Source organism: Pristiophorus japonicus, chromosome 5 (genome assembly GCF_044704955.1).
Source record: "Pristiophorus japonicus isolate sPriJap1 chromosome 5, sPriJap1.hap1, whole genome shotgun sequence".
Classification (NCBI taxonomy): Eukaryota; Metazoa; Chordata; class Chondrichthyes; family Pristiophoridae; genus Pristiophorus; species Pristiophorus japonicus.
In genome coordinates this window covers 280,192,301-280,216,042 of record NC_091981.1, presented here as the reverse complement: position 1 = coordinate 280,216,042, position 23,742 = coordinate 280,192,301, and the positions used below count along the sequence as shown (strand labels likewise).

General features: G+C 47.7%; 1 protein-coding gene across 5 annotated transcripts in view; it reads left to right on the top strand.

The window, feature by feature from the left end:
* scn5lab (sodium channel, voltage gated, type V-like, alpha b) overlaps positions 1 to 23,742 on the top strand; it is a 473,466-nt gene that overhangs the window by 232,864 nt on the left and 216,860 nt on the right. For all 5 annotated transcript variants that reach the window (XM_070881666.1, XM_070881669.1, XM_070881665.1 and 2 more), the window contains one exon: positions 6,827 to 7,000. In XM_070881666.1, coding sequence (XP_070737767.1) covers positions 6,827 to 7,000 — 174 coding nt within the window. The remainder of the gene's footprint in view (positions 1 to 6,826; positions 7,001 to 23,742) is intronic.

Sequence of the window (23,742 nt, the reverse complement as noted above, 5' to 3'; positions counted from 1 at the left end):
GAGGGGCCGTATGGCCTACTCCTGCTCCTATTTCTTATGTTCTTATGTAATCCTATGTAAAACATCACGTTTTCAGTCCGGATAAGGGGTAGGTAGGTGACTGAATGAACTGAAACACTCATTTCCCGCACCAGTTGCACCCTCTAGTGGTGCCAGCATAGTATATACACAGTGTAAATCTTATTAATAGTACGTCAGGTAACAAGTCTCCATCTTATGCAACTATACAGTGACTACACAGAGAGTATAACTATAGTCTGCATATATAACATCACTCTCCCCCAAGTCTTTTGTGCCAATTACCTTTGCACTATCTGCTCTGACTTAGCTCTCCCCAAACTTAAGTGCCACTAGCCCTTGCACCTTGGCTGTGCTTTGACTTGGCTCTCTCCTTGTTAACCCCCAAATCCTTTTGCCACAACGTTGGGTAGTGGTTACCAGTTTGCATGGTTTGATGATGCAGTGGAGGTTCCAGTGGGTCCTGGGTGTGATCCATGTGTGTGTCCATGGCTACATACATCCATTTCCCCCCCTCCCCACAGCAAGATCATGCAGCAGGCCCGTTACATTAACATACAGGATCAGATACAGTGTAAGTACAAAGAAAGGAAGTTACAGTTTGTATCGTGACACCTTGGTTCAGTGACTTACATTTGTTACGTTTTGTGGTCGTGCGGCAGGATTCGGTAGATTGCATTCATGGTTCAGTCATGGTCAGTACTGAGGTAGCAGTACAGGTATGCAAGGACGCAGGTTCCAGAGCAACCGGACGGGGTCCTAGTCATCTGATAGCGGCGCTGCGCCCCTGCTAGTGGGGTGGGCTTGATTCGCTCATCTAGCCAGGACTCAGGGCCTTTGCCGTTGCCTAGTGGTGGGCAGAGCCACAGATGTGTGTGGTTTCCCTGTCCTCCTTTGAGGGCCGCAGAATCTTCTGCCTGCTCTCTAACGGTGTTGGGAACCTGGCTGTTCCAGGTCCCGTTTGGGGAACTCGTTGGTCTGACCTTGCGCTCCCAGACATGGCCGAGGTAGCGACTGGGTCTGGGGGCTGCTCCGTCTCCACCAGGGTGATGGGCAACGGCGGCCGACTGCGCGTATTGGTGCTGTTTTCGTTTTCAGGTCCGTGGTGAATAGTGCCATCGGGTGCCTGCAACATGGGATAGACCTGGGGCAGGGTATCAGGATCAGTGCCTTCACCCTCCTGAGGTCGCTGGTCTATAACTTGTGGGGACACCTGGGGCAGGGCATCAGGATCAGTGCCTTTATCTTCCCGAATTCGCTCGCTTGCTACTTTTGGGGACACTCTATTCCCGACACCTCGGAACAGCATTTTGTTGTTTACATTAGGACTGGTACCGACATCTCGCAACAACATTTTGTTCTTTACATTAGGAATAGTACCAACATCTCACAACAACATTTTGTTCACAATTTTAATCGATTCGTTACATTGATTGCCATGCATACAATGTCTCTTTAAGTTCAGTTGGTTGCAGGTCTCCTTTAAGAGAACCCTGCTGTATTTACCCCAATCAAATCCTTTGTTAGACACCACGCGTTGGTCCCTCAGCGTTGCACCTCGTGATATGGCCGCGGCCATCTTTCTTTCCAGCCACGCTGCCCCTCGCTGCAGCAGGGACGCCATCTTGCCTCTGTCCTCGAGGTCGACTGCCTTGATCTTTCTCTCCCACGATTCTGCCACAAAAGCTGGAAGAGTGCCTGTGAATTCGATCTTCCTCCCCAGGAGTCCTGTCACTGAAGCCGGGAAGGTACTTTTAGGTTGTTCCGGTCAGATCATTGCCACGCAGTCATGATGGACGGTCTGTGCCTCAGGTGTTGCACTGGTCTGTTCTCTGGTGCCTGGCCCAAGTGAAGGTGAGGTTTTGCTCTGCCTCTGAGCACGGGGGACATCGATTGCTGGAGTGAAGAGGCCTTCCCATTTCCACTGGATCTTCCCCATCCACTTTCTTCCGAGTAGCGTTGGACCATCACCTGCAACAATCCACTGATGTAACTTGTGCGCCACGCCATTATAGATTACACTTACATCCGCACTACCAAGGACTGGGACAGCAACATTTCCTGTACTGGAACCAGCTCGGGTCGTTTTTCGTTCCATAGCCTCTCGAAGGCATCCTGGCTCATCACTGACTGGCTCGCTCCAGTGTCCACCTCCATGAAGACTGGAACGCCGTTTATCTCGACTTCCATCTTCACTGGAGGACAATCGGTGGTGCAGGTATAACACCATACACTTCTTGGGGCTGAGCTGCCTCTCTGGCCAAATCATCATACTCCCCATTCACTGGATTCAAAGTTATCTACCGCCTCCTCTGCTAGGCAGTGAGTCGTATTTCTTTTACACGTACGCTGGAGGTGGCCCTTCGTGTTACAGGCTTTGCATACGTACTCAGCAAACCGACACTGGTGAACCCTATGGTTTCCTCTGCAATGTCAGCATGATGCTACTCGATTAGCACCCCTTGGCGGACTCTGAGTTCTGGAACCCTGAGGTCTGTGCTCTCTGCCCTGGGCAGAGCCACATTCTACAGTCTTGCCTGTGAAAGGCATCATTCTGTGTACAGTACTTGCCGGGTTTGAGTCCACAGGATGAATAATTTGCTTGGTGCTGCAGGTCGAGGTCATAAACGCCTGACTGATGCTGCTGGCCTTCTGCAGGCTGACTCTGGTGTTGGCAGATAATAGCTTGTGAAAGAGGCCCTCGTGGCCAATGCCCATAACGAAGATGTCTTGCAATGCTTCGTTGAGGTCACGTGGTGCCGCAAGTCTCCTGAGGTCGGCAGCATCTTTTGCAATCCCCTGGCCCTCAGACCTGCGGTGAGTGTAGAATCTGTGCCTGGCCGTAAGGATGCTCTGTTTTGGTTTTAGTTAGTCGCGAATTAGTTCAGTCAGCTCATCGTTTATCTTATCCTTGGCCTTCGTGAGTGGCAGCAAGTTCCTGACGAGGCAGTAGACCACAACTAGTCAGCAGTATGGCCTTGCGCTTCTCCGCCAATGTGTCCGTCTCCCCTGCCAGGTCATTTGCCACAAAATATTGTTCGAGCCTTTCCAAGAAGGCATCCCAACCCTCTGCGAAGTCTTTTAGTGTACCAAAGGTAGCCATAATCACGTGAAAGTCCGTATTCTCATCGCCAGTTGTTACGTCTGTAATAGAAACATAGAAAATAGGTGCAGGATTTGGCCATTCGGCCCTTCGAGCCTGCACCACCATTCAATATGATCATGGCTGAGCATGCACTTCAGTATCCCATTCCTGCTTTCTCTCCATACCCCTTGATCCCTTTAGCCATAAGGGCCACATCTAACTCCCTTTTGAATATATCTAACGAACTGGCCTCAACAACTTTTTGTGGTAGAGAATTCCACCTGCTCACAACTCTCTGAGTGAAGAAGTTTCTCCTCATCTCGGTCCTACATGGCTTACCCCTTATCCTTAGACTGTGACCCCTGGTACTGGACTTTCCCAACATTGGGAACGTTCTTCCTGCATCTAACCTGTCCAATCCCTTAAAATTATGAATGACTCCACGAGGCAATGTGTTGTACTCAAACTGTAGTGACCTTGGTCCTTTATTTGTAACTCCAGAGTGAGGCACAAGCATGGTGGGCAGACTTTTATACTGGGCCCTGCACACCTATGCAGGTGCCCCTCAGGTCTCCCAATTCAGTGCCCTCTGGTGGACAGCCTCTGCCACAGGTGCGGGAAAACCCGGTCTCCACCAGTTGCACCCTCTAGTGGTGCCAGAATAGTATATACACAGTGTAAATCTTATTGATAGTACATCAGATAACAAGTCTCCATCTTATGCCACTATACAGAGACTACACAGAGAGTATAACTATAGTCTGCATATATAACAGATCTGATCATGGACTCAGCTCCACTTCTCTGTCCACTCCCCATAACCTTTTACTCCCCTATCATTCAAAAATCTGTCTATCTCCACAAATATATTCAATGACCCAGCCTCCACAGCTCTCTGGGGTAGAGAATTCCAAAAATTCACGACCCTCTGAGAGAAAAAATTCCTCCTCATTTCCATTTTATATGGGCGACCCCTTATCCTGAAACTATGCCCCCTAGTTCGAGAGGGGAAACATCCTCTCTGCATCTACCCTGTCAAACCCCCTCAGAATCTTATATGTTTCACTAAGATCACCTATCATTCTTCTGAACTCCAATGAGTATAGGCCCAACCTGCTCAACCTTTCTTCATAAGACAACCCCTTCATCTCAGGAATCAACCGCGTGAACCTTCTCTGAACTGCCTCCAATGCAAGTATATCCCTCATTAAGTAAAAAGACGAAAACTGAATGCAGTACTCCAGGTGTGGTCTCATCAATGCCCTGTACAGTTGTAGCAGGACTTCTCTGCTTTTATACTCCATCCCCCTTGCAATAAAGGCTAACATTCCATTTGCCTTCCTGATCACTTGCTGTACCCGCATGCTAACTTTTTGTGTTTCATGTACAAGGGACCCCAGATCCCTCTGTACTTCAGCATTTTGTAATCTCTCCCCATTTAAACAATAATTTGCTTTTTTATTTTTCCTACCAAATTGGGTAACCTCACATTTTCCCACATTATACTCCATCTGCCAAATTTTTGCCCACTCACTTAGCCTGTCTATATCCCTTTGCAGATTATTTGCGTCCTCCTCACAACTTGCTTTCCCACCCATCTTTGTATCATCAGCAAACCTGGCTACATCACACTCGGTCCCTTCATCCAAGTCGTTAATATAGATTGTAAATAGTTGAGGCCCCAGCACTGATCCCTGCGGCACCCCACTAGTTACTGTTTGCCAACCTGAAAATGACCCATTTATCCCGACTCTCTGTTTTCTGTTAGTTAGCCAATCCTCTATCTATGCTAATATATTACCCCTAACCCCGTGAGCTTTTATCTTGTGCAGTAACCTTTTATTGAATGCCTTCTGGAAATCCAAATACATGACATCTACTGGTTCCCCATTATTCTCATTACATCGTCAAAGAGCTCTGAAAATTTGTCAAACATGATTTCCCTTTCATAAAACTATGCTGACTCTGCTTGACTGTATTATGATTTTCTAAATGTCCTGCTACTACTTCCTTAATGATGGACTCCAGCATTTTCCCAATGACAGATGCTAGGCTAACTGGTATCCCTTCCTTCTTAAATAGGGACGTTATATTTGCAGTTTTCCAATCTGCTGGGACCTCTCCAGAATTCAGTGAATTTTGGTAGATTACAACCAATGCATTCTCTATCTCTGCAGTCACTTCTTTTAAGACCCTAAGCTGAAGGCCATCAGGTCCAGGGGACTTGTCCGCCTTCAGTCCCATTAGTTTGCCCAGTACTAGTATATTCCTATAAAGAAAATAAAGAACTTGTATTTGTATAGTGTCTTTCATCACCCAAGGCACGTTACAGCCAATGAAGTACTTTTGGAGTGTAGTCACTGTTGTAATATGGGAAACATGGCGGCCAGTTTGCACACAGCAAGCTCCCACAAACAGCAATGTGATAATGACCAGATAATTTGTTTTTGTATTGTTGATTGAGGGTAAATATTAGTCGGGACACCGGGGACAACTCCCCTGCTCTTCTTCGAAATAGTGCCATGGGATCTTTTACATCAACCTAAGAGAGCAAACAGGGCCTCGGTTTAAGGTTTCATCCGAAAGACGGCATCTCCGACAGTGCAGCGCTCCCTCAGCACTGCACTGGAGTGTCAGCCTATATTTTGTGCTCAAGTCCCAGGATTGGGACTTGAACTAACAACTTTCAACTTTCTTGTATGTGATTGTGTGTGTGTATGTGTGTGTGTCTATGTCTATGTGTGTGTGTGTGTGTGTCTGTGTGTGTGTCTGTGTCTATGTGTGTGTGTGTGTGCGCGCGCGTCTGTGTGTGCACTTGCGCATGTGCGTGTGTGTGTGACTGTGTGTGTGTGTCTATATGTGTGTGTGTGTGTGTATGTGTGTGTGTCTATACATGTGTGTGTGTGTCTACGTGTGTGTGTGTGTTGACTTGTGTGTGTCTATATGTATGTGTGTGTGTATATGTGTGTGTGTCTATGTGTGTGTGAGAGTGTATGTGTATGTGTTGATGTGTGTGTGTGTCTATACGTGTGTATGTGTGTGTGTGTGTTTATACGTGTGTATGTGTCTATATGTGTGTGTGTGTGTGTGTGTTTATACGTGTGTGTGTGTCTATATGTGTGTGTGTGTGTCGATACATGCGCGTGTGTGTCTATACGTGTGTGTGTGTGTGTCTATACATGTGTGTGTGTGTGTGTGTGTGTCTATACATGTGTGTCTATATGTGTATGTGTGTGCTAATTAAAGGTGAGTTCCTTTCCTGTTCACATCGGTAAACTCTGTGTAAAGCCGGCAGGATCAGTGAGATGGTAAAAGGGTTAATTCATCTCGTGTTGCAATGGTAAAACTGTTGAATGGCAGGGAGATCACAGCTTGAGCAGTAAATATTTAGCCTGTCTGTTCTGCTTCGATTTTTTTCCCTCTTTCTCGTGTGGGGAGATAATTGTTGTCAACAGAAATAAAACTCAGTGAGACTGCATGAGACTCCTTCGACTCTACAAACAAGCAAGTGGAAGTTTGGAGAGCGGCGATTCCTCAGCAGGCAGCGTGTGGGTGACGTCTCCAGTTTTGTGTCTAAAATTGGCATTGAGTTGGGCCGGGGAAGGCGGGAGTGGGGTTGGTCTGGAGGGTGGAGGGGGGTGGGGGAGCTGGGGGAGCGGGGTTGAGGGGGTTGGGGGGTGATTGCCCGTCGCTGCTCTGACATAATTCCCTGCTTTTCCATAGGTCTTCACTGCTATTTTCACAGCCGAGATGGTCTTAAAAATCATCGCCTTGGACCCGTACTACTACTTCCAGCAGGGCTGGAACATATTTGACAGCATCATCGTCTGCCTGAGCCTGATCGAGCTGGGCCTAGCCAGAGTGGATGGTCTCTCTGTGTTGCGCTCCTTCAGACTGGTACAGACCTTTACTTTCCGCTTGACTATTGGCATGAGTGATTACATTGCCCCCCTCCCCCACCCCACCCATCCCCGGCATTACGACCCAAACTGCTGCAGAACCTGAGTCAGACAAGCTACTCACTGCATCATCATCATAGGCAGTCCCTCGGGATCGAGCAAGACTTGCTTCCACTCTAAAAATGAGTTCTTAGGTGGCTGAACAGTCCAATACGAGAACCACAGTCCCTGTCACAGGTGGGACAGACAGTCGTTGAGGGATAGAGTGGGTGGGACAGGTTTGCCGCACGCTCCTTCCGCTGCCTGCGCTTGATTTCTGCATGCTCTCGGCGATGAGACTCGAGGTGCTCAGCGCCCTCCCGGATGCGCTTCCTCCACTTAGGGCGGTCTTTGGCCAGGGACTCCCAGGTGTCGGTGGGGATGTCGCACTTTACCAGGGAGGCTTTGAGGGTGTCCTTGTAACGTTTCCGCTGCCCACCTTTGGCTCGTTTGCCGTGAAGGAGTTCCGAGTAGAGCGCTTGCTTTTCCCTTGATATACCCACGCACAGTTCTGGCCTCCAAATTGCAAAAAGGATACGGAGACCAACAACAAAAAAAGATTTACAAGGCTGGTTCCAGAATTGAGAGGTTAGAACTATCAAGGGGTTAGAAGGACTGAAGAAGCTGGGAGTTCTTTTCTATTGAAAGACTGAGGGATGATCTGATAGAGGCCTTCAAGATTATGAAAGGGTCCGACAGGGTAGCCATAGAGAATATATGGGCGATTCCAAAACTAGAAGTCACAAATATAAGATAGTCACTAATAAATCCGACAGGGAATCCAGGAGAAACTTCTTTACCCAGAGAGTGGTCAGAACGTGGAACTCGCTACCACAGGGAGTAGTTCGTAGCCCATCATACACCTCGTCCGATTTCCATTTCTGTAAGAGACTGCAGCCAAGAGTTAAAATGGCCCCCGCTGTCTCAGCTCACACGTGAACAACGGAGGGCAGCTGGCACCAATGTTCCCGCCAAGCCACGTGGCAGCGAGGCAGTCTGGAGGTCCCGCTCGCCGGCTTTTACACTGAAGCAACCGCGCATGCGCGAGAAATGGAGTAGGCCGCCCAGCCAGTTAAAGGGGCCGCGTGCACCAATAGAAATTAGAGGGAACATTGGCTGGCACCCATCGAACCATATCGCAGTAACGGTGAGTGCCCAGCCGGGGTGGGGGGGTGAATAGGGGTGTTAGGGGGATGGGGGGTAGAGTTGATTACATCCCTGCGAAACGCCTTGGGACTTACTGCTACATTAAAAGTGCCATATAAATGCACAACTTTGTTGTAATATTGTAGACAGTAATATTGCGGAGCGGGTCAATGATAATGGGGCTGGTTCTATAACAGGGTGGTATTCCGCCATTTATTCCCATTTTTCCATTCCTTGCTACTTAAGTAAATAGGTCGTTCCCAAAGTTATATTAATGCTGGAGAACTATTCTGAAAATTGCATTAATATTGGAGAACAATTCCCCAGTATAGATGGGACGTAGAGGGTTAAAGTATGAGGGCAGGCTGCGTCAACCTAGCTTGCATTCTCTTGAGTTTAGGAGATTGATGGATGCTTTGATCGAGGTGTTTAAAATGTTAAATGGATTTGATAGGTTAGTTAAGGTGAATCTATTCCCTCCGGTGGATGAGTCAAGAACAAGGTGACATATTGTTGCCAGGACTGGAGAATTTTAGCTATGAGGAAAAATTGGATAGGCTGGGGTTGCTTTTGAAAACATAGAATATCGGTGCAGGAGTAGGCCATTTGGCCCTTCGAGCTTGCACCACCATTCAATATGATCATGGCTGTTCATGCATTTCAGTACCCCATTCCTGCTTTCTCTCCATACCCCTTGATCCCTCTAGCCGTAAGGGCCACATCTAACTCCCTTTTGAATATATCTCACGAACTGGCCTCAACAACTTTCTGTGGTAGAGAATTCCACAGGCTCACAACTCTCTGAGTGAAGAAGTTTCTCCTCATCTCGGTCCTAAATGGCTTACCCCTTATCGTTAGACTGTGACCACTGGTTCTGGACTTCCCGAACATCGGGAACATTCTTCCTGCATCTAACCTGTCCAATCCCGTCAGAATTTGATATGTTTCTATGAGAACCCCTCTCATTCTTCTAAATTCCATTGAGCATAAGCCTAGTCGATCCAGTCTTTCTTCATATGTCAGCCCTGTCATCCCAGGCATCAGTCTGGTGAACCTCTTTGGAACAGAGGAGGCTGAGAGGAGATTTAATTGAGGTGTATACAATTATGGGGGGCCTAGATAGAGTGAATAAGAAGGATCCATTTCCCTTAGCAGAGGGGTCAATAACCAAGGGGCATAGATTTAAAGTAATTGGTACGAGGATTAGAGGGGAGATGAGAGGAAAAAAATTCACCTGGAGAGTGGTGGGAGTCTGGAACTCGCTGCCTGAAAGGGTTGTAGAGGCAGAAACCCTCATCACATTGAAAACGTACTTCGATGTGCACCTACTTCATCGGCTGTATAGCGCTTTGAGACGTCGGGTGGTGTTTTTTAAAGAGCCGTGACTTACAGGGCTACGGACCACGAGCTGGAAGGTAGGATTAGGCTGGGTAGCTCTTTTTCGACCGGCGTGGACACGATGGGCCAAATGGCCTCCTGTGTCGTAATGTTTCTATGATTCTAAATTCATACATTTTAGAGCTAGGCCATTCAAGAGTGACATCAGACATTCACAAAGGGTCATGGAAATCTGAAACTGTCTCTCCAAAAATACTGTGGATGTTGAGAGATTGTAGCTTTCAAGCATGAGTTTGATCGAGATTTGTTCGGTGAGGGTATCAAGGATGTGGTGCATAGGCAGGTAAATGGCCAGGATCTAATTTAATGGCGGAACAGGCTCGAGGGACTGAATGAGTTCCTTCTGTTCCCAGCCTGTCCCAGCCACTGACTCTGATCATGCTGCAACGCTTTATGAAATCAGAGAGTCATAGACATTTACAGCATGGAAGGAGGCCATTTTGACCCATCGTATCCGCTCCAGCCGACAAAGAGCTATCCAGCCTAATCCCACTTTCCAGCTCTAGGTCCGTAGCACTGTGACTTACAGGGCTACGGACCACGAGCTGGAAGGTAGGAATAGGCTGGGTAGCTCTTTTTCGACCGGCGTGGACACGATGGGCCAAATGGCCTCCTGTGTCGTAATGTTTCTATGATTCTAAATTCATACATTTTAGAGCTAGGCCATTCAAGAGTGACATCAGACATTCACAAAGGGTCATGGAAATCTGAAACTGTCTCTCCAAAAATACTGTGGATGTTGAGAGATTGTAGCTTTCAAGCATGAGCTTCAAGTGCATATCCAAGTGATTTCCAAACCCCACCATCCTCTGGGTGAAATAATTACCCCTCAAATCCCTTCTACACCTCCTACCAATTACTTTAAATCCATGTCCCCTGGTTGTTGTTCCCTCTGCTAAGGGAAATAAGTCCTTTCTATCCATTCTAACTAGGCCCCTCATAATTTTATACACCTCAATTAGGTTTCCCCTCAGCCTCCTTTGTTCCTCTTACGGGGGGAGGGGGGTTAATATAGCTGCCTGATCCACCTTAAAACCACTGCTCATGCAAAAGTTACCAGCAGCTCATACCGCCCTCAGTGTTTGGAGATCCATACTAACCAGCGAGAGCTCATTTTAATTCACGATGGAGATTATTGCTCAGAACCCTGCCGAGGTCTGAAGGCACAGACCTGATGCATTTGTATAACATAACGGATGTGTCTCTGTCACCTCTTCAATTATATTTATTGAAGAAGCCATTGAGCAGCTGTAAATGGGTAACTAACATATCAATAGACGAGCTTGCCTTTGAACGTGCTCGGAGCCATTGAAGCTGTTTCAGCATTTTAATAGAGGAATAATTTTATTTGAAAATCATCTGTGTCATTTCCCATATGGTCTGAGCCTTCAAAATGCCATGCTGGCTAATAATACATGTAAACATCTTGGGGCCGAAATTCAGGGTCCGGATAAGGTCCGTTACCACCGTTTTGTGGCGGCCATGTAGTGGGTTCGAGTCGCCGCTGCGTTGCAGTCCAATGGCCCAAATTTAGCTCGGGGATTTTTCGGCCTGTCCCCACTTCCACCCCGCTGCTGTTGACCGCCGCAAGCGCGTCATCAAAGCACGCATCGCCAATCTCCCGTATCTCCATCCCACTCCACCCCAAATTTACCGCAAAAAATCCACGAGACGCCCCACAGCTTTTTCTGTCACGGCACCTTGTTCCGTCTATGTGCGGCCCTTAAAGGGGAGGGCCCACTGCCGCGGCCGCCATGTTTTTATTTTTGCGAGCCGAACTCCCGATCGGCCGGCCAATTATTGCCCCGGGTTCGGCCAGGTCGCCAACAGCCAGCCTGGCACCCCCTCTTGGGCCACTGGCCCAGCTGAACTATTCCTGGTGGCCCAGTAGCTGAACATAGAAACATAGTAGCATAGAAACATGGAAAATAGGTGCAGGAGTAGGCCATTCGGCCCTTCGAGTCTGCACCACTATTCAATAAGATCATGGCTGATAATTCCCTCAGTACTCCTTTCCCTGCTTTCTCTCCATACCCCTTGATCCCTTTAGCCATAAGGGCCATATCTAACTCCCTCTTGAATATATCCAATGAACTGGCATCAACAACTCTCTGCGGCAGGGAATTCCACAGGTTAACAACTCTCTGAGTGAAGACGTTCCTCCTCATCTCAGTCCTAAATGGCTTACCCCTTATCCTTAGACTGTATCCCCTGGTTCTCGACTTCCCCAACATCGGGAACATTCTTCCTGCATCTAACCTGTCCAGTCCCGTCAGAATTTGATATGTTTCTATGAGCTCCCCTCTCATCCTTCTAAACTCCAGTGCATACAGGCCCAGTCGATCCAGTCTCTCCTCATATGTCAGTCCTGCCATCCCGGGAATCAGTCTGGTGAACCTTCGCTGCACTCCCTCAATAGCAAGAACGTCCTTCCTCTGATTAGAAGACCAAAACTGAACACAATATTCCAGGTGGGGCCTCACCAAGGCCCTGTACAACGGCAGTAAGACTTCCCTGCTCCTATACGCAAATCCCCTTGCTATGAAGGCCAACATACCATTTGCCTTCTTCACCGCCTGCTGTACCTGCATGCCAACCTTCAATGATTGATGAACCATGACACCCAGGTCTCGCTGCACCTCCCCTTTTCCTAATCTGCCGCCATTCAGATAATATTCTGCCTTCGTGTTTTTGCCTCCAAAATGGATAACCTCACATTTATTCACATTATACTGCATCTGCCATGTATTTGCCCACTCGCCTAACCTGTCCAAATCATCCTGCAGCCTCTTAACGGCCTCCTCACAGCTCACACCGCCACCCAGTTTAGTGTCATCTGCAAACATGGAGATATTACACTCAATTCCATCATCTAAATCATTAATATATTTTGTAAAGAGCTGGGGTCCCAGCACTGAGCCCTGCGACACTCCACTAGTCACTGCCTGCCATTCTGAAAAGGACCTGTTAATCCCGACTCTCTGCTTCCTATCTGCCAACCAGTTCTCTATCCACATCAGTACATTACCCCTAATACCATGTGCTTTGATTTTCCACACCAATCTCTTGTGTGGGACCTTGTCAGAAGCCTTTTGAACGTCCAAATACACCACATCCACTGGTTCTCCCTTGTCCACTCTACTAGTTACATCCTCAAACAATTCCAGAAGATTTGTCAAGCATGATTTCCCCTTCATAAATCCATGCTGACTTGGACCAATCCTATCACTGCTTTCCAAATGTGCTGCTATTTCATCCTTAATGATTGATTCCCCACTACTGATGTCAGGCTAACTGGTCTGTCATTACCTGTTTTCTCTCTCCCTCCTTTTTTAAAAAGTGGTGTTACATTAGCAACCCTCCAGTCCATAGGAACTGATCCAGAGTCGATAGACTGTTGGCAAATTATCACCAATGCATGCACTATTTCTATGGCCACTTCCTTAAGTACTCTGGGATATAGACTATCAGGCCCCGGGGATTTATTGGCCTGCAATCCCGTCAACTTGCCCAACACAATTTCCCACCTAATAAGGATATCCTTCAGTTCCTCCTTCTCACTAGACCTTCGGACCCCTAGTATATCCGGAGGGTTATTTGTGTCTTCCTTTGTGAAGACAGAACCAAAGTACTTGTTCAATTGGTCTGCCATTTCTTTGTTCCCCATTATAAATTCACCCAAATCCGACTGCAAGGGACCTACGTTTGTCTTCACTAATCTTTTTCTCTTCACATATCCATAGAAGCTTTTGCAGTCAGTTTTTATGTTCCCGGCAAGCTTCTTCTTGTACTCTATTTTCCCCCTCTTAATTAAACCCTTTGTCCTCCTCTGCTGAATTCTAAATTTCTCCCAGTCCTGCGGCTTGCTACTTTTTCTGGCTAATTTATATGCCTCTTCCTTGGATTTAACACTATCCTTAATTTCCCTTGTTAGCCACAGTTGAGCCACCTTCCCCATTTTATTTTTACTCCAGACAGGGATGTACAATTGCTGAAGTTCATCCATGTGATCTTTAAATGTTTGCCATTGCCTATCCACCGTCAACCCTTTAAGTATCCTTTGCCAGTCTAATCTAGCCAATTCGCGCCTCATACTGTCGAAGTTACCCTTCCTTAAGTTCAGGACCCTAGTTTCCGAATTAACTGTGTCACTCTCCATCTTAATAAAGAATTCTATCATATTATGGTCACTCTTCCCCAAGGGGCCTCGCACAACAAGATTGCTAATTAGTCCCTTCTCATTACACATCACCCAGTCTAAGATGGCCAGCTCTCTAGTTGGTTCCTCGACATATTGGTCTAGAAAACCATCCCTAATACACTCCAGGAAATCCTCCTCCATTTTATTGCTACCAGTTTGGTTAGCCCAATCAATATGTAGATTAAAGTCGCCCATGATAACTGCTGTACCTTTATTGCACACATCCCTTATTTCTTGTTTGATGCTGTCCCCAGCCTCACTACTACTGTTTGGTGGTCTGTACACAACTCCCACTAGCGTTTTCTGCCCTTTGGTATTCCGTAGCTCCACCCATACCAATTCCACATCATCCAGGCTAATGTCCCTCCTTACTATTGCATTAATTTCCTCTTTAACCAGCAACGCCACCCCGCCTCCTTTTCCTCTCTGCCTATCCTTCCTAAATGTTGAATACCCCTGGATGTTGAGCTCCCAACCCTGGTCACCCTGGAGCCACGTCTCCGTGATGCCAATTACATCATATCCGTTAACTGCTGTCTGCGCAGTTAATTCGTCCACCTTATTCCAAATACTCCTCGCATTGAGGCACAGAGCCTTCAGGCTTGTCTTTCTAATACACTTTGCCCCTTTAGAATTTTTCTGCAATGTGGCCCTTTTTGTTTTTTGCCTTGGGTTTCTCTGCCCTCCACTTTTATTATTCTCCTTTCTATCTTTTGCTTCTGCTTCCATTTTATTTCCCTCTGTCTCCCTGCGTAGGTTCTCATCCTCCTGCCATGTTAGTTTAACTCCTCCCCAACAGCACTCGCAAACACTCCCCCTCGGACATTGGTTCCGGTTGTGCCCAGGTGCAGACCGTCCGGTTTGTACTGGTCCCACCTCCCCCAGAACCGGTTCCAATGTTCCAATGTCGACCTGCAGAATCGCTGATTCTTCCCCTTTAAATGAGGAGCGAGACGTGGTGACACTCACTGACGTGACAGCGGCAGAGACTCCATCCTGCCCCCACTTCCACCCCCTTCATGACCGACTTCTGGTCCAACACGGAAAACCGTTTAAAGTGGAGAAAATCTCTCAGAAGGCCGCCTGAACTCCAGCCTCCTTGTCTCCAATATTTGACCTATTTAAAAAAAAATGTACATTTATTTTGGGGATGTGGGCGTCACTGGCTAGGCCGGCATTTATTGCCCGTCCCTGATTGCCCTCGAGAAGGTGGTTGCGAGCCGCCTTCTTGAACCGCTGCAGTCCATGTGGTGAAGGTACTCCCACAGTGCTGTTGGGGAGCGAGTTCCAGGATTTTTACTCGGCGACGATGTAGGAACGGCCAATACATTTCCAAGGAGAACTGAAAAAGGAAATAAGAACAGAAGAATGTAAGAATTAGGAGCAGGAGTGGGCCGTACGGCCCCTTGAGCCTGCTCCGCCATTCAATGAGATCATGGCTGATCATCGACCTCAACTCCACTTTCCCGCACTATCCCCATATCCCGAGATTCCCCCAGACTCCAAAAATCGATCTATCTCCGCCTTCAGCTGGATTTTCGGGTGGTTTGCGACCGGGTTTTTGCCGGGTTTTGACCCTCCGCAGTGAAGAATGGGCCCGCTCAGCTGTGTCTCGCCCGGTCGCGATCCTCGGCTCGGTTTTTGCGGCGGTGCTTGCAAGCACCGCCAGGGAGAGCTGCGCCGGGGTTGTAACGACTCCCATTGCCACACCGCTGTGAGCTTCGAGACTCATCTGACCCATACGCCCCGAAACGCGCCCCGCAATAACACCAGGGAAAACATGGCGCTGCAGCCCTGCCGGCAGCGCGGAGTGGATCAGCTGAAAAAAAAGGTAAGTTCCAGTTTTTAACTCATATTTTTGTAGCGATTTGGGTTGAAAGGGTGTTGGCAATGTTTTTGGAATGTTTGTTTGAATTTCTGCGGAGGGGGGGGTGGTGTTTTTCCCCCCCCCGAGGCCTCTCTCGGAGCGCTCCCGTCCCCGCACTAAAGTTGCCGAGGATCCCGTTTTTTGTGCCTCCCTTTGCGCTATTCCCTGGCGCAGACCCCGAATGCAGAAGGCTACGCAATTAATCCGTAACGTTGATTGGGCGGTAATTTTCCCGCCCTGCCTCCGTTTTCACCCCGCAAACGGAGAAGCCGAAAATCCAGCGCTAATATAGAATATACTCAGGGACTGAGCATCCACGGCCCTCTGGGGCAGAGAATTCCAAAGATTCACCACCCTCTGAGTGAAGAAATTCCTCCTCATCTCAGACCTAAATGGCCGACCCCTTATTCTGAGACTGTGACCCCTGGTTCTAGACTCTCCAGCCAGGGGAAGCAACCTCTCAGCAATTAAGAGAGGCAAAGAGAGTGTGTGAGAATAGATTCGCGAGTAACAATAAAGGGAACCCAGAAGTCTTTTATAAACACATAAATAGTGAAAGGGTAGGCAAAGGAAGTATACGGCTGCTTAGGGACCAGAAAGGAGATCTTCCTGTGGAGGCAGAGGGCATGGCTGAGGTACTAAATAAGTACTTTGCATCTGCCTTCACTGAAGAAGAGGATGCTCCACATTGAAAGAGGAGGTAGTAGAGAAATTGAATAGGTTAAAAATAGATAAAGAGGAAGCACTTGAAAGGTCAGCAGCGCTCAAAGTAGGAATGTTACCCGGTCCGGATGGTTATTGAGGGAAGTAAGGGTGGAAACTGCAGGGGCTCAGGTCACAATCTTCCATTCCTCCTTAGATGTGGAAGTGGTCCCAGAGAGCTGGAGGATTGCAAATGTTACACCCTGTTCAAAAAAAGGGGAGAGAGATAAACCCGGCAACTGCAGTTCGGTCAGCCGGACTTTGGTGACGGGTAAACCTATAGATACAATAATCCGAGACAAAATTAATTGTCACTTGGCTAAATATGGGTTAATAATACCAGCACAGATTTGTTAAAGGCAAACAGGTTTGACTAACTTAATTAAATTCTTTGAAATTAAATTCTAAGGAAGGATATACTTGCATTGGAGGCTGTTCAGAGAAGGTTCACTAGGTTGATTCCGGAGATGAAGGGGTTGACTTTTGAAGATAGGTTGAGTCATCATCGTCATCATCATCATAGGCAGTCCCTCGGAATCGAGGAAGACTTGCTTCTACTCTTGAAGTGAGTTCTTTGGTGGCTGAACAGTCCAATACGAGAGCCACAGACTCTGTCACAGGTGGGACAGATAGCCGTTGAGGGAAGGGGTGAGTGGGACTGGTTTGCCGCACGCTCTTTCCGCTGTCTGTGCTTGACCTCTTTACGCTCTCGGCGTTGAGACTCGAGGTGCTCAGCGCCCTTCCGGATGCACTTTCTCCATCTAGGGCAGTCTTCGGCCAGGGACTCCCAGGTGTCAGTGGTGATGTTGTACTTTACCAGGGAGGCTTTGCAAGTGTCCTTTTAACGTTTCCGCTGCCCACCTTTGGCTCATTTGTCATGAAGGAGCTCCGCACAGAGCATTTGCTTAGGGAGTCTCGTGTCTGGCATGCGAACTATGTGGCCTGCCCAGCGAAGTTGATCGAGTATGGTCAGTGCTTCAATGCTGGGGATGTTGGCCTGGACGAGGACGCTAACGTTGGTGCGTCTCTCTTCCCAGGGGATTTGTAGGATCTTGCGGAGACATCGTTGGTGATATATCTCCAGCGAAGCTATACACATTTAAGTTCAGAAGGATGAGAAGTGATCTTATTGAAACTTATAAGATAAGGAGGGGGCTCTACAAGGTGGATGCAGAGAAGATATTTCCACTCATAGGGGAAACTAGAACTAGGGGACATAATCTTAGAATAAGGGGCCAACCATTTAAAACTGAGAGGAGGAGAAATTTCTTCTCTCAGAGGGTTGTAAATCTGTGGAATTCTCTACCCCAGAGAGCTGTGGAGACTGGGTCATTGAATATATTTCAGGTGGAGATAGAGAGATTTTTGAGCGATAAGGGAGTAAAGGGTTATGGGAAGCAGGCAGGGAAGTGGAGCTGAGTCCATGATCAGATCAGCCATGATCGTATTAAATGGCGGAGCAGGCTCGAGGGGCCAAATGGTCTACTCCTGCTCCTATTTCTTATATTCTTATGTTCATGTTCTAAGTACTGGAGACGGTTCATGAAGGTAGTGCGGTTGATTTTGTCGATATGGACTTTCAAAAGGCTTTTTATAAAATACCTCATTATCGACTTGTTAACAAAATTGAAGCCCATAGGATTAAAGGGGCAGTGACAGCGTGGATACGGAATTGGCAAAGGGTCAGAAAGCAGAGAGTAGTGGTGAACGGTTGTTTTTCAGACTGGAGGGATAATCTGGGGTGTCTCCCAGGGGACGGTATTAGAGCTACTGCTCTTTTTGATATATATCAATGACCTGGATTTGGGTATACAGTATATCATTTCAAAGTTTGCAGATGACACAGAACTTGGAAATGTAATAAATGTAGATGTAATTTAATGCAGAGAAGTGTGAGCTGATGCATTTTGGTAGGAAGAATGAGGAGAAGCAATCCAAACTAAAGGGTACAGTTTTAAAGGGGTTGCAGGAAGAGAGAGACCTGGAGGTGTATGTACACAAATCTTTGAAGATGGCAGAACAAGTTGAGAAGGCTATTTAAAAAAAAAGCATATGAGATCCTGGGCTTTATCAATAGAGGCATAGAGTAGAAATGCAAGGATGTAATGCTAAACCTTTGTAAAACACTGGTTAGGCCCCAGCTGGAGTATTGTATTCAACACTAGTCACCGCACTTTAGGAAGGATTTCAACGTCTTAGAGAGGGTGCAGAGGAGATTTACTAGAATGGTACCAGGAAGCTGGGACTTCAGTTACGTGGATAGACTGGAGAAGCTGGGATTGTTCTCCTTAGAGCAGAGAGGGTTAAGGGGAGATTTAATAGAGGGGTTCAAAATCATGAAGAGTTGGATAAGAGTAAATAAAGAGAAACAGTTGCTAGTGTCAGAGGGTCGGTAACCAGAGGACACAGGTTTAAGGTAATTGGCAAAGGAACCAGTGGTCAGATGAGGAGAATTCTTTGGTAATTTGTTATGATCTGGGGACGCACTGCCTGAAAGGGCGGTGGAAACAGATTCAATCGTGACGTTTAAAAGAGAATGAGATAAATACTTACAGGGAAATAATTGGCAGGGCTGCGGGGAAAAGGCAGGGGAGTGGAACTAAATGGATAGCTCTACCAAAGAACCAACACAGGCACGATGGGCCAAATGGCCTCCTATGGGCTGTATCATTCTAAGGTTCAAGGGGCTAGATTTTCGGCTTTGATGATTTCGGGGCGGTAATGGCGGCGGGGCAGTAAAGTTTGCACCTGGGAACAGTTTGCGCCTCCATCAGCAAAATTGGGCATCTGGGCCCTGAGTCTGGGGTGGAACACTAAGGGAGGCGTTGTACATCTCTCTTAGGGAGTTAGCATGGGAAAATCCCGAGTTAAAGAGACGGCCCGGGAGCGCTCCGAGAGACGCCCGGGGAGAAAAAAAAAAGCACACGAAAACATTCCCAATACAGAGCACACGCCACCACAACATAAATTGCAAAAAAAAAATTAAAAGAAATAAACATCACACTTACGCGAGGACTGCATTACTTACGTCTCTGCAGTCGGTATAGGTTCCCCGCCCGATTTCCCAGGCGGTCACTGCGGTGCGCGCTGCGGGGCGTACGGTTTGGGCGGGAGTCACAAAGCGTGCCGATGTCACAACTAGGGGCGCAGCACATCCGGGCGGTGCTGCTCCACGCCACCGTAAAACTAGCTCCGTAAACCACCCCCGCGGGGCGCTAGAGTCTGACCGCCCGCCCAGAAAACCTCACTCCTGCCATTGCCGCACTTCCGGGGTGAAAAAAGGAGCGCAGAAGGCCGGAAAATTAGCCCCTATGATTCTAAATCAGGATGGTGTGTAACTTGGAGGGGAACTGGGAGGTGATTGATGGTGCTCCCATGCATCTGCTGCCCTTGTCCTTCAATTGCCGTTTGTGTTCCCCGACACGAGACTCCCAAAGCAAGCGCTCTACTCGAAACTCCTGCACGGCAAGCGAGCCCCAGGTGGGCAGAGGAAACATTTCAAGGGCACCCTCAAAGCCTCCTTGATGAAATGCAACATCCCCACCGACACCTGGGAGTCCCTGGCCAAAGACCACCCTAAGTGGAGGAAGAGCATCCGGGAGGGCGCTGAGCACCTCGAGTCTCGTCGCCGAGAGCATGCAGAAACCAAGTGGAGCCAGCGGAAGGAGTGTGCGGCAAACCAGGCTCCCCACCCACCCTTTCCTTCAACCACTGTCTGTCCCACCTGTGACAGAGACTGTAATTCCTGCATTGGACTGTTCAGTCACCTGAGAACTCAGGTTTAGAGTTGGAACAAGTCTTCCTCGATTTCGAGGGACTGACTATGATGATGATGTGTTCCCCGTGCACAGAACCATGACCACAATACTTCCAACTGCTGAACTTAGCATTCAGGTATTTCACCAGATGAAAATATAAGAAGCATGGCCCTTTCAAACATCTGGAAAAATAAAAACTTACATAGATCAGCTGCTACAACAATTATTTTGAAAATTCAATTAACTGCATGTCGATTATGCTGCTGATGTTAATTCTTCAGAAGGATACAGTAAATGGGGTTGAACGTTGAAAAGCTGCTACTGATACCAGAATACTGAAGGAGGTTGGGAAGAGAAAGTGGAGGCGCAGATCATAATATCCTAAAATCTTTGGACAAGGATTGTGCCATAGGACTGGAAAAGTTACAGTGCTGTTTCAGAAAGAGGGAAGGAATAAGTTAGGTAATTGTAGTTTGCCTCAGTTGTGGTTTGAAGAATCATGGAATCATTACAGCACAGAAGGAGGCCATTTGGCCTTTCGTGCCAGCTGTTTGAAAGAGGTATTTAATTTAGTCCCATGCCCCAACTTTCTCCCCATAACCCTGCAGATTGATCCTCTTCAAGCACATGTCCAATTGCCTTTAGAAATTTCCGATGGGATCAGCTTCCACAACTCTTTGAGGTCGTGCATTCCAGATCTTAACAACACTCCATGTGAAAGATGTTCTCCTCATGTCCCCTCTAATTCTTCTGTCAATTATTTTAAAACTATGACCTCTGGTTACCAACCAACTTGCCAGAGGAAACAGTTTCTCCCCGCTTGCTCTATCAAAACTCCTCATAATTTTGAATACCTCTATTAGATCTCCCTTTAATTTTCTTGCTCCATCCGGGAACATCTCTCTCCCTCTGCCCACCCCTTCCCAGGCACTGCCTGATGGCTGCTACTGACATGGGCTCACCTCCCCTCGCCTCATGAAAAGGCGAGCGGCCTCTGGACAGTGTGACAGCATCCCACTTCAGTGCACAGTGCGGGACGGTGCAGGAGGGCGACAGCAGTGAAAAGCGTGACTGGTTTGGACGTTACCATAACCCAGGTCAGTGATTGGAGCGTGGGCAGGTACAGCAGGAGCGTCGAGAGATTGCAGCGAGATGTGATCGGGGCCCAGGAGAGGCGTGAGGTTCGGGGCCCAGAAGAGGCGAAGGCCCAGGGGTACCATGGGAACGCCTGTTTTTTTCTTACTCTCAGAGAGAGAGAAAAAAAGAAGGAAAGAAAGAGAGGGAGAGACCGATAAATGTTTTTGTGTCTGTAGTAAGCATCTGATTGTAGATTCAAGTTCGAGCTTTCTGGTCAGTTTATGTCTGAGGGGATTAAAACAGAGAGACAGACTATTATCTGAATGGTGACAGATTAGGAAAAGGGGAGGTGCAACGAGACCTGGATGTCATGGTACATCAGTCATTGAAGGTTGGCATGCAGGTACAGCAGGCGGTTAAGAAAGCAAATGGCATGTTGGCCTTCATAGCGAGGGGATTGGAGTACAGGGGCAGGGAGGTGTTGCTACAGTTGTACAAGGCCTTGGTGAGGCCACACCTGGAGTATTGTGTACAGTTTTGGTCTCCTAACTTGAGGAAGGACGTTCTTGCTATTGAGGGAGTGGAGGAGCGAAGGTTCACCAGACTGATTCTCGGGATGGCGGGACTGACATATTAAGAAAGACTGGATCAACTGGGCTTGTATTCACTGGAGTTCAGAAGAATGAGGGGATCACAGGAAGAATGTTCCCAATGTTGGGGAAGTCCAGAACCAAGGGTCACAGTTTAAGGATAAGGGGTAAGCCAGTTAGGACCGAGATGAGGAGAAACTTCTTCACCCAGAGAGTGGTGAACCTGTGGAATTCTCTACCACAGAAAGTTGTTGAGGCCAATTCACTAAATATATTCAAAAAGGAGTTAGATGTAGTCCTTACTACTAGGGGGATCAAGGGGTATGGCGAGAAAGCAGGAATGGGGTAGTGAAGTTGCATGATCAGCCATGAACTCATTGAATGGCGGTGCAGGCTCGAAGGGCCGAATGGCGTACTCCTGCACCTATTTTCTATGTTTCTAATCCCCGCATAAAAATAACACTCAAAGGCCTTCACCAGCATAGCCCTCCCAGTCAAAATCAAATCACTCGGAGTTGATAATAGGTTTAACATAAGGATTTAATCAACTAGGTACATGTTCTGGCTCGATATCAGAGTGGTTCGCAGGCAATTACCCAGCATTCCCCTGCTCATTTTGTAAGTAGCAAAAAGAAGATTCTGGTTCTTTGCTGACGTTTTATAAAAGAGGCACATCCACAGGAAACCATTATTTGCTAAAGATTGCAGTGTAGCAGAGCTTCTGTGGAATTTTAATTACTCTGTTATTGATTCAAGGGAAGGGACCGAGCAAATAATGAACAAGGGGGAGGAAGAAGCCATAAAGGAGTTATTAAAAGTGCTCATTCGATAAATTTCACTGATAAATAAGGCAATCTAAAGTTCTCCGGAACAATTTATCTTATTGTGGGTTTTAATCCTATTGGCTCCTCTGACTGACAGACAATGAGAAATGGCATTTGGGTTGAAATTGTGCTGTGCAACTTGATCCATGCTCTAGCTACCTCCAGACGTGACTATTCCATTGCTCTGCTGGCTGGCCTCCCATTTTCCATCCTCCATAAACTCGAGGTCATCCAAAACTCTGCTGCCTGTATCCTAACTCGCACTATGTCATGTTCACCCATTAGCCCCACGCTCACGACCTGGCTCCCGGTCCAGCAACCACCTCGATTTTAAAATTCTCATCTTTGTGTGACAAATCACTCCCAGGGCCTCATAAGGACGTAAGAACTAGGAGCAGGAGTCGGCCATTCGGCCCCTCGAGTCTGCTCCGCCATTCAACAAGATCATGGCTGATCTTCCACCTCAACTCCACCTTCCCGCACTATCCCCATATCCCTTAATTCCCCCAAATTTATCGACCTCTGTCTTGAATATATTCAACAACTGAGCATCCACAGCTCTCTGGGGTAGAGAATGCCAAAGATTCACAACCCTCTGAGTGAAGAAATTGCTCCTCATATCATAAGAACATAAGAAATAGGAGCAGGAGTAGGCCATAAGGCCCCTCGAGCCTGCTCCGCCATTTAATATCATGGCTGATCCGATCATGGACTCAGCTCCACTTCCCTGCCCACTCCCCATAACCCCTTATTCCTTTATCGCTTAAGAAACTGTCTATCTCTGTCGTGCCGGTCCCTATCTCTGTAGCCTCCTTCAGCCCCGTATCCTCCGCAATCTCTGTACTCCTCTAACTCCGCCATCTTGTGCATCCCCCACTTCCTGTGAGCCACCATCGGCAGCCGTGCCTTCAGCTGTGCAGGCCCTGAGCTCCGGTATTCCCTACCTGATCCTCTCCACCTCACCACCTCTCCCTCCTCTTTTGGCTCAGCTGTGGCTCAGAGGGTAGTGCACTCGCCTCTGAGTCAGAAGGCTGTGGGTTCACTCAACTAGTCTCTTATGGAACCGGAAATCGGAAGAGTACTAACTACTCCCTGTGGTAGCGAGTTCCACATTTTCACCACTCTCTGGGTAAATATA